The sequence below is a fragment of the Vigna radiata genome, unplaced genomic scaffold (genome assembly GCF_000741045.1).
Source record: "Vigna radiata var. radiata cultivar VC1973A unplaced genomic scaffold, Vradiata_ver6 scaffold_7, whole genome shotgun sequence".
NCBI lineage: Eukaryota > Viridiplantae > Streptophyta > Magnoliopsida > Fabales > Fabaceae > Vigna > Vigna radiata.
The window spans coordinates 4248600-4261883 of NW_014543262.1; the positions used below are offsets into that span (position 1 = coordinate 4248600).

The window sequence follows — 13284 nt, forward strand, 5'->3', positions numbered from 1 at the left end:
GGAAGCGGCCGGAAACGGTGGTCGGCAGCGGCGGACGGCCGGTGAGGGCGGCGAAGGATGATGACCGACGGCGAGTAGCGGCGATGCACAACGGAGGCAATGGCCTTTCTTGGCTACAGCAGAATGACATAGGTTGAAAGACTTTTAGTAGGGGCTAAAGAATCAGAGAACTAGGCTCTGATACCATATGAAATAGGAAGAAGATTAGGAGAAATCTCCCTTGTGTTGAATATACACATAAGGTCCTTTATTTATAATAGAAGAAATATGGGTTAAGCCCAAAATACAAATAAGAAATATAAACAAACTAAATAAGAAATATAAACTAACTAACTAAAGATAAGAGATAAATATAAACTAAATATAATATTTCTAACAGTTGCCATTGCGAAGAAAAGACGAATGGTAGTCATCTTGGCCACTGGAGAAAAGGTATCACAATAATCAAGGCCATAAACCTGAGTGTACCCTTTTGCAACTAGCCGGGCTTTTAGCCTATCAATGTCACCATTAGGGCCAACTTTAATTGCATATACCCATCAACAACCAACTGCCTTTTTACCCAGGGAAAGTGGCACAAGCTCCCAAGTATTACTGTGGTCAAGAGCTTGCATTTCTACAATCATGGCTTATCGCCATCTAGGATGATCAAGTGCTTCTTTCACATTTTTGGGTATAACCACAAAAGACACTGAGGATAAAAGGGAATAAAAGGAGAGAGACAATCTGTGATAGTTAAAAAAATTATAAATGGGATGAGGGTTTCGAGTGGAACGAGTACCTTTTCTGAGAGCAATGGGCCAACTAGAATCATCGTCACCAGGAGGCGTGGCAGGAGGCGGTGAGGGAGAAGAATCTGAAGGAGTAGATCCACCATTTTCTGGAAGAGACTACCCATTGGGGTACTGTGTCGGAAGATATCAATATGTGGAGAGGAAGGTTCGGGAGGACCTTGAGCATGACTTGGATTGACTGAGAGATTGGAGATATTGGACTCAACCACTGGAACAGGAAGGACCTATTGGAGGATATGAACATCTTAAACAGATGGAGAGAAGAAAGGTGTCTGTTCAAAGAATGTAACATTGGCAGACATCTAGTACTTTTGGGTTTCAGCAGAGTAACACCGGTACCCTTTTTGAAGCCGAGAATAGCCCAAAAAGACACATTTGATCTCACAAGCGGAGAGCTTGTCTAGCCCTGGAGACATGTCGTGAACAAAGCAGAGACAACCAGAAACTTGAGGAGGGGTGTGAAAGAGAGGATCATTGGGAAAGAGAATAAAGAAAGGGACTTTATTATTGAGAGAGGAGGAGGGCATCCTATTAATAAGAAAACACGTTAAAGGGTATGAGCAGTTTCAACCAAGTGCCTATTTTTTCTTTGGGCTATACCATTTTGCTGGGGTGTATGAGGACAAGTGGACTGATGCAAAATACCATGGGAGCTAAGGATTGCAGAAAAAGTGGATGAGAAATACTCTTTAGCATTATCACTTCTTAAGATTTTAATTACTTGACCAAATTGGTTCTTGATTTCATTCAAAAAGGATGTGAAGATGGGTAACAATTCAGAGCGACCTTTCATCAGATAAACCTAAGTACATCTAGAATACTCATCAATAAATGTGACAAGACTCACATTCTAAAGTAGAAAAACCAAAAACCAAAAGAAGAGACGCGACTAGGTCCCCAGACATCAGAATGAATAATAGAAAAACTAGAATTACACATTGAGTGAGACCTTTTAGGAAAGACAGATCTAACATGTTTTCCCAGTTGACAAGACTCACATTCTAGAGAAGGAGACAAGGAGACTTGACCAACTCCCTTTGAACAAGTTTTAGAACCATTTGAAGGGTAATGAAATGGGGTTTTTCTTGGAGGGAAAGGATTGAGAACAATGAGGTATTACCAGAGATGTGATCAGAAGCACCCGAGTCAACTACTCATGAATTTTGACCTTCCATGGATTGAGAAATGCACGCTCTGGATGTACTTGAGGATTGAGATGATTGCGCCAAGCTGTTAGACTTTAATCGCAGATACTCTTGATACTCTTCCTAAGTGAACTTGGAGTTGGAAGTCGGAGTTTCAACCTAAGAGATATTGGCTGTTATTGAAGGAAAACCTTGCAGGGAGTATCAGTTTTCTTGGGTGTGACCCACCCTTTTACAGTAAGTGCACTGTGGACGTCCCCGACCTCCTCCTCTAGTGCCACGTCCTCCTCTTCCTCGCGTGGCAACCATGACAGATAGTTCTATTGTTTCATGAGCTTCCTGAGATTAAGGCACTGGAACACGAAGAAGACGTGTGGTCAAGGCTTCCAAGGAAGGGACCTCATGACTTGTCAGAAATTGATCTCTGATATGATTCAAATCTGGATGTAAAGCATGGAGGATCATCACCATATAATACTTGTCAAGCTTCGTCTTGATGTCTTCCGAAGATTCCACTTCCAAGAACATTCTCAACTCTTCCACAGCTGCTTGGGCTTCAGTCATGAAGGAAACCATATCATGGTCTGTCATTTTGAGACATGCAAGCTTGTTTGTTGTATCATAGAGACGTTGAATATAATTAGCATAAATGCCTTGAGCTTTCTTCCAAAAAGAGTGACATGTTTTGAAGGCTCTAAGAGATATCAAAAGTCGGGGTTCCACAGATTGCCACAATAGGGCACACAATAGGAAATCTGCTTGTTTCCATTGTTCAGTTTTTTCAGAAGGTATTTGGCTTCCATCCTGCTCAAGGTGGTCATAATGTCCTTGACCAAGGAACCACATTTCCACGGCAGCAGACCAAGACAGATAATTCTTTCCGTTTAGCTTTTCGGAAGTAATCGAGGGACTTCCATAGAAAGAAAGAACACTTCCAGACGCCATTCTTGATAAAAATAGGAGAAGGAAATGTGCGACAGCGAGGAACCAGAAAACCCTAGAGGGTTTCTTAGGGTTTTCTTCAAGGGGAGCTTCTGGACTTCACTGAAGTAAGGTTTTAAGGGTCAAAACAGAGAAAGGAGGCTCAGGCGACAACTATGGAGGTGTCACGGTGACTTTCCGACGACCAGAGGGCGGCACGTGAACAGTACGTGCCTATTCGCAGTGACAAAGAAGTTGCGCGTGGCGGAGCGTGGAGGAGAATTAGACTCCGACACTGAAAGGAACAGTGACGCTGGACGGAACAATGACGCCAGACGGTGGCGGACAAAGGCGGACATATGTGAGATGGAAGAGAACCAAGTTGAAGAGCTTCAAACTGTAGTTGACAGCTGCAGATAGTAACAAGACAACCGCGGACAACAGCAAAGGGCACCGGTCAGATGCAAACAACAATGACAATGTTGGTGGACAACCGAGGACAGAAACTAGAGCAGGATGACACCAACTTGAGATTAAAACTGATAAAATATATTCTTGAGGGATATCATTAGATCCCTCTCATTATGTTCTATATATATTGAAAACACAAGAGTACATGGAACATCAAGAGTCTGTACTAGACCTCTAGGTACAGAACTAGGTACGACTCATTAATGGTCTAGCAGACAGGCCTTAATGATGATATATAACCGTAATTATTCTAACAATCAGAAAAGGTGAATCTTGGTTAATTAATTCGTTAATAAGATTTTAATCTTTTGAGGCAATGTAATGCCAATTATGAAATTGAATTCATGTCATACATTTTTCCAATATTATTTTATAATATGTATTACAAGAATTAAGTTGGCATATTAAGGGTTTTTAAAAAAAGAAAACAAGTCAATTACTATGTTTTCGTGACACCTGAGATTTGGGGTGTTACACAATTTGCCAGATCAAAAACACCAAGAGAGTCATGGAGCCAACTTTCAAAGGCTCAATGATATGATAGAGGATGTTATGCGCAGACTTAAGAATATTAAAAGAGGGTGTGAAGGAAGTAAAGGTTTTGTAAACGGGGATAGAGTGGGAAGAAGAGAAGATATTGATGATGAAAGGGAGGAAGACAAAAGAGAATATCAACGGGGTGGATGAAAAAAGTGGAACTTCCTTCATTTGAGGGAGGGAATCCAATTGGGTGGATATCTAGAGCTGAAAATTGTTTTGAAGTCCAGGAGGTTTCACCGAGGGAGCATATTAAGTTGCCCTTCATCACAATGGAAGGTGGAGCCAATCATTGGTTCAGATTTTGGAGGAAGAAAATAAAAAATCCTTCATGGGAGGGATTGATGGAAGCATTAATAAAAAGGTTTGGAGTAAGGGATAGAGCATTGGTGTTTGAAAAATCAGCTGTTGTCAGAGAAGAAGGAGAAGTGAAAGGAGTTTCTAGTGATGAAAGGCCTGCTGAAAGGACAACAACTAGAAGTAATTTGTATCAACAACTAGAAGTAACTTGGGTAGTATTAGAATTGGAGTTTAAGCCTAACTCAACCCTATAAAACCGACTTGTAGGGTGAGGTTTGCACCCACTTATATACACTTAAATGGCCTTATCTCTAGTCGATGTAGGACTTCCAACGCACCCCCCTCACGCCGAGGTATATACATCTCGAGCATGGGATTAGACTTTTAAATGGGTGGTCCGATAGTGGCCCGATAGCGGGTGGAACAACATGCCCAACGACAACAGAAATCGCTAGGATAGGCTCCAATCATGGTTCTAATACGAAGTGGAGTTTAAACCCCACAAAACCAGCTTGTAGGGTAAGGTTTGCACCCACTTATATACACTTAAATGGCCTTATCTCTAGTCGATGTGGGACTTCCAATACACCCCCCTCACACCAAGGTATATACATCTCGAGCGTGGGATTAGACTTTTAAATGGGTGGTCCGATAGTGGCCCGATAGCGGGTGGAACAACATGCTCAACGACAACAAAAATCACTAGGATAGGCTCCAATCATGGTTCTAATACCATGTTAGAAGTGGAGTTTAAGCCTAACTCAACCCCACAAAACCGGCTTGTAAGGTGAGGTTTCCACCCACTTATATACACTTAAATCGCCTTATCTCTAGTCGATGTGGGACTTCAACTTATATGGGTGAAGCAGTTCCTTCAAGAGCTTAAACTCTAAGACATTCAAAGTATGAAGATGTATTGTGATAACCGAGCTGCCCTTCACATTGCATCAAATCCAGTGTTTCATGAGAGGACTAAACATATAGAGATTGATTGTCATTTTGTTTGGGAAAAGTTATTGTCAAAAGAAATATGTACCGAGTTTGTTGGATCAAATGACCAACTCGCAGATGTGTTGACTAAGTCATTGAGGGGACCTCGAATTGAGTTTATTTGTTCCAAGCTTGGTACATACAATTTGTATGCTCCAGCTTGAGGGGGAGTGTTAGAATCATTACATATAGGTATCATTATTTAAGCTAGTCTGCAGAATAATTAATGAATTGTACCTAGTTTAGTACCTAGTTCTGTACCTAGTAGTCTAGTGCAGACTCTTGGTGTTCCATGTACTCTTGTGATTTTCATTATAAATAGAAGATAATGAGAGGGATCATTAAGCCCTCAAGAATATTTCTTATCAATGTTAAATCTCAAGTTGGTATCAGAGTCGGTTCATCCTGCTCTGGTTTCCGTTCTCGGTTGTCCACCAACATTGTCACTGTTGTTCGCACCTGTCCGGTGTCGTTCGCCGTCGTCCGCAGTTGTCTCGCCACTATCTGCAGCTGTCAACTGTAGTTTGAAGTTCTTCAACTTGGTTGTCCGCCATCTCGCATCTATCCACTGCTGTTCGCCGCCGTCCGCCGCCGGCCACCATCACTGTTCCGTCCGGCAACCACTGGATCTGGTTCACCTCTTCACGCGACAGCCAACCCCACCGATGGGTTCGCCTGAATCTCCTCCATGCTCCGCCACAAGCCGCGTCTTTGTGCGCTGCGAACAGGCGCGTGCAGCTCACGCGCCGCCCTCTGGCCGCCGGAAAGTCACCACGACACCTCCATAATCGTCGCCTAGACCTCCTCTCTCTATTATGCCCCTCAAAACCCTGCTTTAGTGAGGTCCATAAGCTCCCCTTGAAGAAAACCCTAAGCCCCCCCTAGGTTTTCTAGTTCCTCTCGGTTTTCTGGCTCCTTTCTGGTTCCTCTCCTATTTTTATCAACAATGGCGTCTAGAAGTGTTCTTTCTTTCTCTGGAAGTCCCTCAACTTCTTCCGAAAAGCTAAATGGAAATAATTACCTCTCTTGGTCTGCTGCCGTGGAAATGTGGTTCCTCGGTCAAGGACATTATGACCACCTTGAGCAGGATGGAAGCCAAGTACCGTCTGAAAAAGCTGAACAATGGAAACAAGCAGATTTCCAACTGCGTGCCCTATTGTGGCAATCTGTGGAACCACGACTTTTGATATCTCTTAGAGCTTTCAAAACATGTCACTCGTTTTGGAAGAAAGCTCAAAGCATCTATGCTAATGATATTTAATGTCTCTATGATACAACAAACAAACTTGCAAGTCTCAAAATGACAGACCATGATATGGTCTCCTTCATGACTGAAGTCCAAGCAGCTGAGGAAGAGTTGAGAATGTTCTTGGAAGTGGAATCTTCGGAAGACATCAAGAAGCAACTTGACAAGTATTATACGGTGATGATCCTCCGTGCTTTGCATCCAGATTTGAATCACATCAGAGATCAACTCCTGACAAGCCATGAGGTCCCTTCCTTGGAAGCCTTGATCACACGTCTTCTTCGTGTTCCAGTTCCTCAATCTCAAGAAGCTCATGAAACATTGGAACCATCTGTCATGGTTGCCACACGAGGAAGAGGAGGACGTGGCACTAGAGGAGAAGAACATGGAGGTCGAGGACGTCCACAGTGCACTTATTGTAAGAGGGTGGGTCACACCCAAGAAAACTGCTACTCCTTGCATGGCTTTCGTTCCAAAACAGCCAATATCTCTAAGACTGAAACTCCCACTTCCAACTCCAAGTTCACTGAGGAAGATTACAAGAGTATCTACAGTTAAAGTCTAACAGCTTGGCGCAATCATCTCAGTCCCCAAGTACGTCTACAGCCTGCATTTCTCAATCCATGGAAGGTTCCAATTCATGGGTAATTGACTCGGGTGCTTCTGATCACATCTCTGATAATACCTCATTGTTCTCAACCTTTTCCCTCCAAGAAAAACCTCATTTCATTACCCATGCAAATGGCTCTAAAACTTGTTCAAAGGGAGTCGATCAAGTCTCCTTGTCTCCCTCTCTCACTCTGAAATATGTTCTTTTTGTCCCTAGCTGTCCATTCAATTTAATTTCCTTAAGTCAGTTAACCAAAATGTTACATTGTTCAATAATCTTTGATTCAAAATTTTTTGTTATACAAGAGCGTGGCTCGGGGAGACAGATTGGAGAAGGATATGAAGTTGGAGGTTTATACCATTTTGGATCACGTCCACAGGTATCTTGTGTTGCAGCTCTTTCTCCTAAAGTGTCACATGATCGGTTTGGCCATCCTCACTTGTCAAAGTTAAAAAAGATGTGTCTTGAACTTAATGGTCTTCAGACTTTAGAATATGAGTCTTGTCAACTAGGAAAGCGTGTTAGATCTGTCTTTCCTAAAAGGTCTCAATCAATGTATACTTCTAGTTTTTCTATTATTCATTCTGATGTCTGGGGACCTAGTCACGTCTCTTCTTTTGGTTTTTGGTATTTTGTTACATTTATCGATGAGTATTCTAGATGTACTTGGGTTTATCTAATGAAAGATCGCTCTGAATTGTTACCCATTTTCACATCTTTTTTGAATGAAATCAAGAACCAATTTGGTCAAGTAATTAAAATCTTAAGAAGTGATAATGCTAAAGAGTATTTCTCATCCTCTTTTTCTGCAATCCTTAGCTCCCATGGTATTTTGCATCAGTCCACTTGTCATCATACACCCCAGCAAAATGGTATAGCCGAACGAAAAAATAGACACTTGGTTGAAACTGCTAGTACCCTTTTGCTTGGTGCCCATATTCCTGTTCATCACTGGGGGATGCCATCTTAACTGCATGTTTTCTCATTAATAGGATGCCCTCCTCCTCTCTCAATGATTCTAATAGGTAGAAACATTGAAAGGGACTCAAACTGAATCAAGGAGTTCAAGTCATATTAGCACGGCTAGAAGAGATGGAGTGGGAGTAACCATAGAGTCTAAGGTAAGCAGTTTGCATCCAGGAGAAAACGGAACAAGGGGATGGCAGAATTTACCCTACCTTGAATATATTAAGCGGAGAGAAGAGGGCAGATGTGGAAGACCATACATTCCTAGTCATAAATGTCCTTATAAGAACCTTCGGGTGTTAATTTTAGGGGACAATGAAGAGGAAGAGGAGCTTGAAGAAGGAAAAAATAAGGACCATTTGCGATCAATTTCTAGATTTTCACCTTGAGGACAAGGTTGTTCAGAATTCAGGGAGTATTGATAAGACTTTTAAGGTGTATGTTAGAAAAAAGGTTCAAAATTAGAAGTTACAAAACATTTAACAATAGTTGGACAATTTATTGGTGGTTAAAGGAAGTTATTTGGTCTAGTTGGGGTTATCTTTTAAAAAGGAAACAGTTCCTCCTACAGGGGTGCGTATTTTCTTTTTAGAACAGGGCTTGTCCTGTGTAGAAGGGGTTTTCTTCCCTTGGATGTTATTGGATGTTTTTTGTATTATGTTTTTCCTAATTACAGTGTGATCATACATTGTGCAGTAAGATTTGTGTGATAATTTCTTAAACTGAATTTGAAATCTGGTTTCTTGTCTCCAAGAAACCTAACAGATAACCATGCTAAATAGGTTAAATGGTGAAGCTTAGTGGTCAATTCTCAATAAATCTGTCATCTTTTCTATTATTAAAAAACTTTATGCTTATGGGAAAAACACAAAGGAAATGAAGAGGAGTCCCCAACAATAGTAAGCACAAATATTTATCCAACTAAGGTTTTATGATTTTAAAGGGGTAAAGAAAACAAAAGGCCATATCAAATCAAATCTTTGATAAAAATTATACCTTGGTACTGCATTGGGGATTGACATTAGAAGTTTGTGGAAGTATCAGGGCTGAAGATGATGAAGAAACCTTTATCCTTTTAGTAGGACCTTGCACTAAATCATCATATGCATTCACTCTACAATTCAAGGAGTCTGATTTACATTTTATCCTGGATTGCAAATGATATGCCGCAAAAACTGGCTCTACCATCTGCTTTTCATTTAAACAATCAGAACATGTCTAAATACCTTAGATTTCCTCAACATAGTAAAGCACGTACTAATTGAAGTAGATAAACCACATGCATAAAGTTTGAAATGGAAGACATGCTTAATGTACCTCATCAACTTCAGATGAAAGAGAATGGACACTCTGTCTGAGAAGGGATTTTAATCTGTCCTTTCTAAAGTCTGAAAGCCCAGCTCCAACACCATTACTATATAGCGGACCAGAATTATCACCCTGATTGACTAAACTCTTTTTTCTTCCCTCTTCATATTTACTTTTAGGTAACTCGGAGATTTTGTCAGAAACAGGAAATGCATCCTCGTCTTGCGACAATAGATTTGCAATTTCAGAAGAGTAATACCCAAAGTAATCAGGACCTACTCTTTCGTATTTTTCAGATGGAGTGAAACTTGAATCAATTGACATGGCAGAAGAGTGAAGCACACCAACTGTCCGCTACATTAACAACAACAAAAAATTCAAATTAATAAAAAATATAAAAATAAACAGATACTATCCAGGGCCTTGTAACATCAAAAGCTAAAATGAGGAGAAAAAACCAAACACGTATTAGAGAATAAAAATACTAAACCGGACTGCATCACATGAGCTCATTCATAATAAAAGACAAATTACTATTCCTTTTCTCCCATTCATGTATAATAGGCTTTTTCCTTACAGGTGTAATATTTTTACACCAAGCTTTCTTCTTCACTTCAATAGAGTTGGAAGAGAATTATGGAGAAGATTTGAGAAAGAATAATCGAGAAGATTTGAGAGAATTTAATGATAAATTTTTTTATATTTATTTAAATAGATTTGAAAATAAATAAAAATAAATTTTTTTAATCTGTTACATAAATTAAATTTTATACTAATTCTTATAAATTTTACTTTCAAATCTCCTTTTTCACCTTCAAATATATTCAAATAAACAATCATACAAAATTTACCTTCAAATTTTCTCAAATCTCAATTACTCTCCTTCAAATCCAATCCAAAATTCATTCAATTGATCTCCTCCAAATCATAAACAAGACCTCTCCTCCAAATCGACTCAACAACCCTCTCCTCCAAATCCCCTCCAAGTAAACATGGCCTAAGGGCTTAAACTCGAAAGACCAATAATAAAAGCCATCTCAATTTAGACCCCTTGTATCAAAACATCAGCAACATTCTTATACATGACCAAGCACATAATTCCAACGTTTCTTCTCTGCGAATGTCGTAATGCATGACCACTGTACAGAGCCATAGAATCTCTTCCAATCCCTTTTCTTTCCAACCATGGGTGCAGTAGTGTATGGACTTTGACAGAATGCTTACAGTAAAGGTAATGTTAATTTTCAAGCAAAATTACCTATGAAGCTTTTCGATACCCTAAGGATGACTAATGAATAAATAAAAAAAAGAAAGAAAGAAACTCCTTCCTAACCTTTCGTGTGTTCTCTCGTTTTTTCAGATTAGGCTATTCTCTTCCCTTCTTCTTTGTTTCGCTGCGGGTGCCCATCTCCCAATTCCTAGGTTAAGAAAAACACCTCGGCCCTTTTAGGGGGATTTTCTTCCTCCACCTCCATAATGTTTTCCTGCACCGTACTTTAAAATTCCAATTTCACCAACTTTTCATTTTCAATTCCGAAATATGTATTTCAGTTTCAAAATATATCATTCGAAATATAAAATTTGTGTTTTGAATTATACCATATGAAATGTAAAATAAAAAGTACATTTCAAAATTCATAATATAAAATTTTACATTTTCACTATACAATTTAGAATATATTTTTTGTTTTACAATCTAGATAGATTGGTGGCTAAATACATTAATTTATAATTTAATAATATATGTGAGGTTTGTATCATTTATGAGTATTTATGTGTATCATTAAACCTTAAATTTTTCTTGGGCTTCGGCTTTTGTCTATGTGTGTGGGGCCCACATTTGTGTTGTTTTATTGTGATTGGTCCAAGTGTAACCTGCATGGGTTAAATAGGTATTTTCTTTAGTGTTAGATTGTTGACGCGGTGGATTGGTTAAATGAATGGTTGTAGAAAGAGAAAAGAAGGGTATGGTTTGCGAAGAAGTCCTTTATGAATATTAGTGTATGGGGTTTTTAAAAGAGAGAACGAGGGCAAAAAAAGGAAATGTGAGTTTGGGCATGAGATAGATATGCTTATATCTAGAGATAGAAAAAAATCCGCGAAAATCTGTGGATAAAATCCGCGATGGATAGTTGATACCCGCGGATATTTACTACCTGAAACTTGTGGATAGTGGGTATTTTAATACCCGCTTATAAACGGGTCGGGTGCGGGTATTATACTATCCGTACTCGCGGATATCCGCTACCCGCAATAAAAATAAAAAATTTAATTTTTATTTTATTAAGTTAAATCTAATTAAAATTAGCATTAATTTATATTTTACATAGTTAAATTTAATTAAAATTGTACTATATGAAGTATACCGATCGGAATTAATTGTCATTTATGGACAATTAAGATGTATTAATAGTATTAATAGATCAGATTGTCTTACTCTTTACAAAATATACGGTATTGATTATTGATTATTGGGTTTGATTGCTTAAAAATATACTGCACTAATTAATAGGTCATCTTTACAAAATATACGGTATTAATTATTGATTATTTGATTTGATTGCCTAAAAGTATACTGCACAATCAATGGGCTTGCCTGCCACAGGCTCTATAAATATATAATTGATGTCTAGATACAATCTTCTTCTTCTATACTAATAAAATTTAGACCTTTTTATTCTTGAACATAGAGTGTCTTCTGCATGTCAACAACCCATCGGAGTGGATGACATTCTCAGGAAGGATTGAAGATAAAAAGAGAACAAAGCAAAGAAGGACGACTGACCCTCGGACCAATTCAACTGAAACAAAAATTAAATTTTAAGTGTATTTTATATATTTTTTTTTGTAATTCTATTTAAATTTTATTTTAATAATTTATTAAAATATATTTTTTTAAATATTTGCGGGTATCCAGGGATATCCGTGGTTTTAAAATATCCGCGGATATTTTTTAAGCGGGTATCCGTGCGGGTAGCGGGTCGGGCAGTGGGTAGATTTTTTTTATCAGGTCGGGTTGCGGGTAGGCACTATCAATGCCCAACCCGTCCCATTGCCATCCCTAATTATAACAGAAGCGGACATATATATATATATATATATATATAATTTATTTAAAGATGAAAGGTACATATACGAGTTTGGGTTTTTTTTTGGTGAATAAATACGAAGGGCTTTTATTTGGTTGTGTATGCGTATGGACCACATTTGTGTTGTTTTATTGTGATTGGTACAAATGGAGTCCAAATAGGGTTAAATCGGTACTTTTTTAGTGTTGGACTGTGGAGCCCGTGGATTGGTTAAATGATTAGTTGTAGAAAGAGAGAAAAAGGGTTTGGTTTGCAAAGAAGCCTTACGTGAATATTAGTACATGAGGTTTCTAAAAGAGAGAAAAGGAGAAAAAAAAAAGAAATGTGAGTTTGGGCAAAAGATAGATATGGTTTTAATAGGAACTGAAACAAAAGTGGGTATATATATATATATAATTGATTTAAAGATAAAGATGTATTTTAGAGTTAGGGTTTATTTCTTGGTGAATAAATACTTAAGGAGGGATTAGAGAAAGGGGATAGAATTGTGAGAGAGTATAGCAGTGTGAGAGAGTGTGACGTTGGGAGGAGAGCTGTGAAGAAATCGGGAGCGAGTTGTGTATCGTGAGAAGTTTGGAGAAGAAGCTTTGAGGCTGTAGACGTGAAGCATAGGAAGAATGCTTGATTCTATCCAGGTAGGGAATACAAACTTGGGTGTATCTTTGAATATGGGTGTTGGTTTGGTTGGCGTTTTCCTTCCTTCTTCTATCATGGGTAAATTATAGTTATCTTTGAGAAACAGATAGAACATATATAATAAGGGTGTCATGAGGTTGTGGACGGTTGCAGTTATGTGTGTAATAGGCTTGTCGATGTCCACGTGAATAGGGTTGGGAAGGGAGAGGGTATAATGTAGTTTTTGTTGTTTTGGAAAGAGACTGGGTTGGCATGGGGTTGTGATGAGGGC

General features: G+C 38.9%; 1 protein-coding gene across 7 annotated transcripts in view; it reads right to left on the bottom strand.

Moving 5' to 3' along the window:
• The window catches only part of LOC106753971, a 24723-nt gene extending 13922 nt beyond the window's left edge, over window positions 1-10801 (bottom strand). For 2 of the 7 annotated variants that reach the window (XM_022777620.1, XM_022777615.1), the window contains exons 1-3: window positions 10622-10801; window positions 9298-9642; window positions 8977-9168 (exon numbers count right to left, since the gene is read on the bottom strand). In XM_022777620.1, coding sequence (XP_022633341.1) covers window positions 8977-9168; window positions 9298-9612 — 507 coding nt within the window. In that variant the 5' untranslated portion in view covers window positions 9613-9642; window positions 10622-10801. The other 5 variants (XM_014635887.2, XM_022777616.1, XM_022777617.1 and 2 more) reach the window with 5 other exon arrangements.
• Window positions 10802-13284: the final 2483 nt, after the last annotated feature.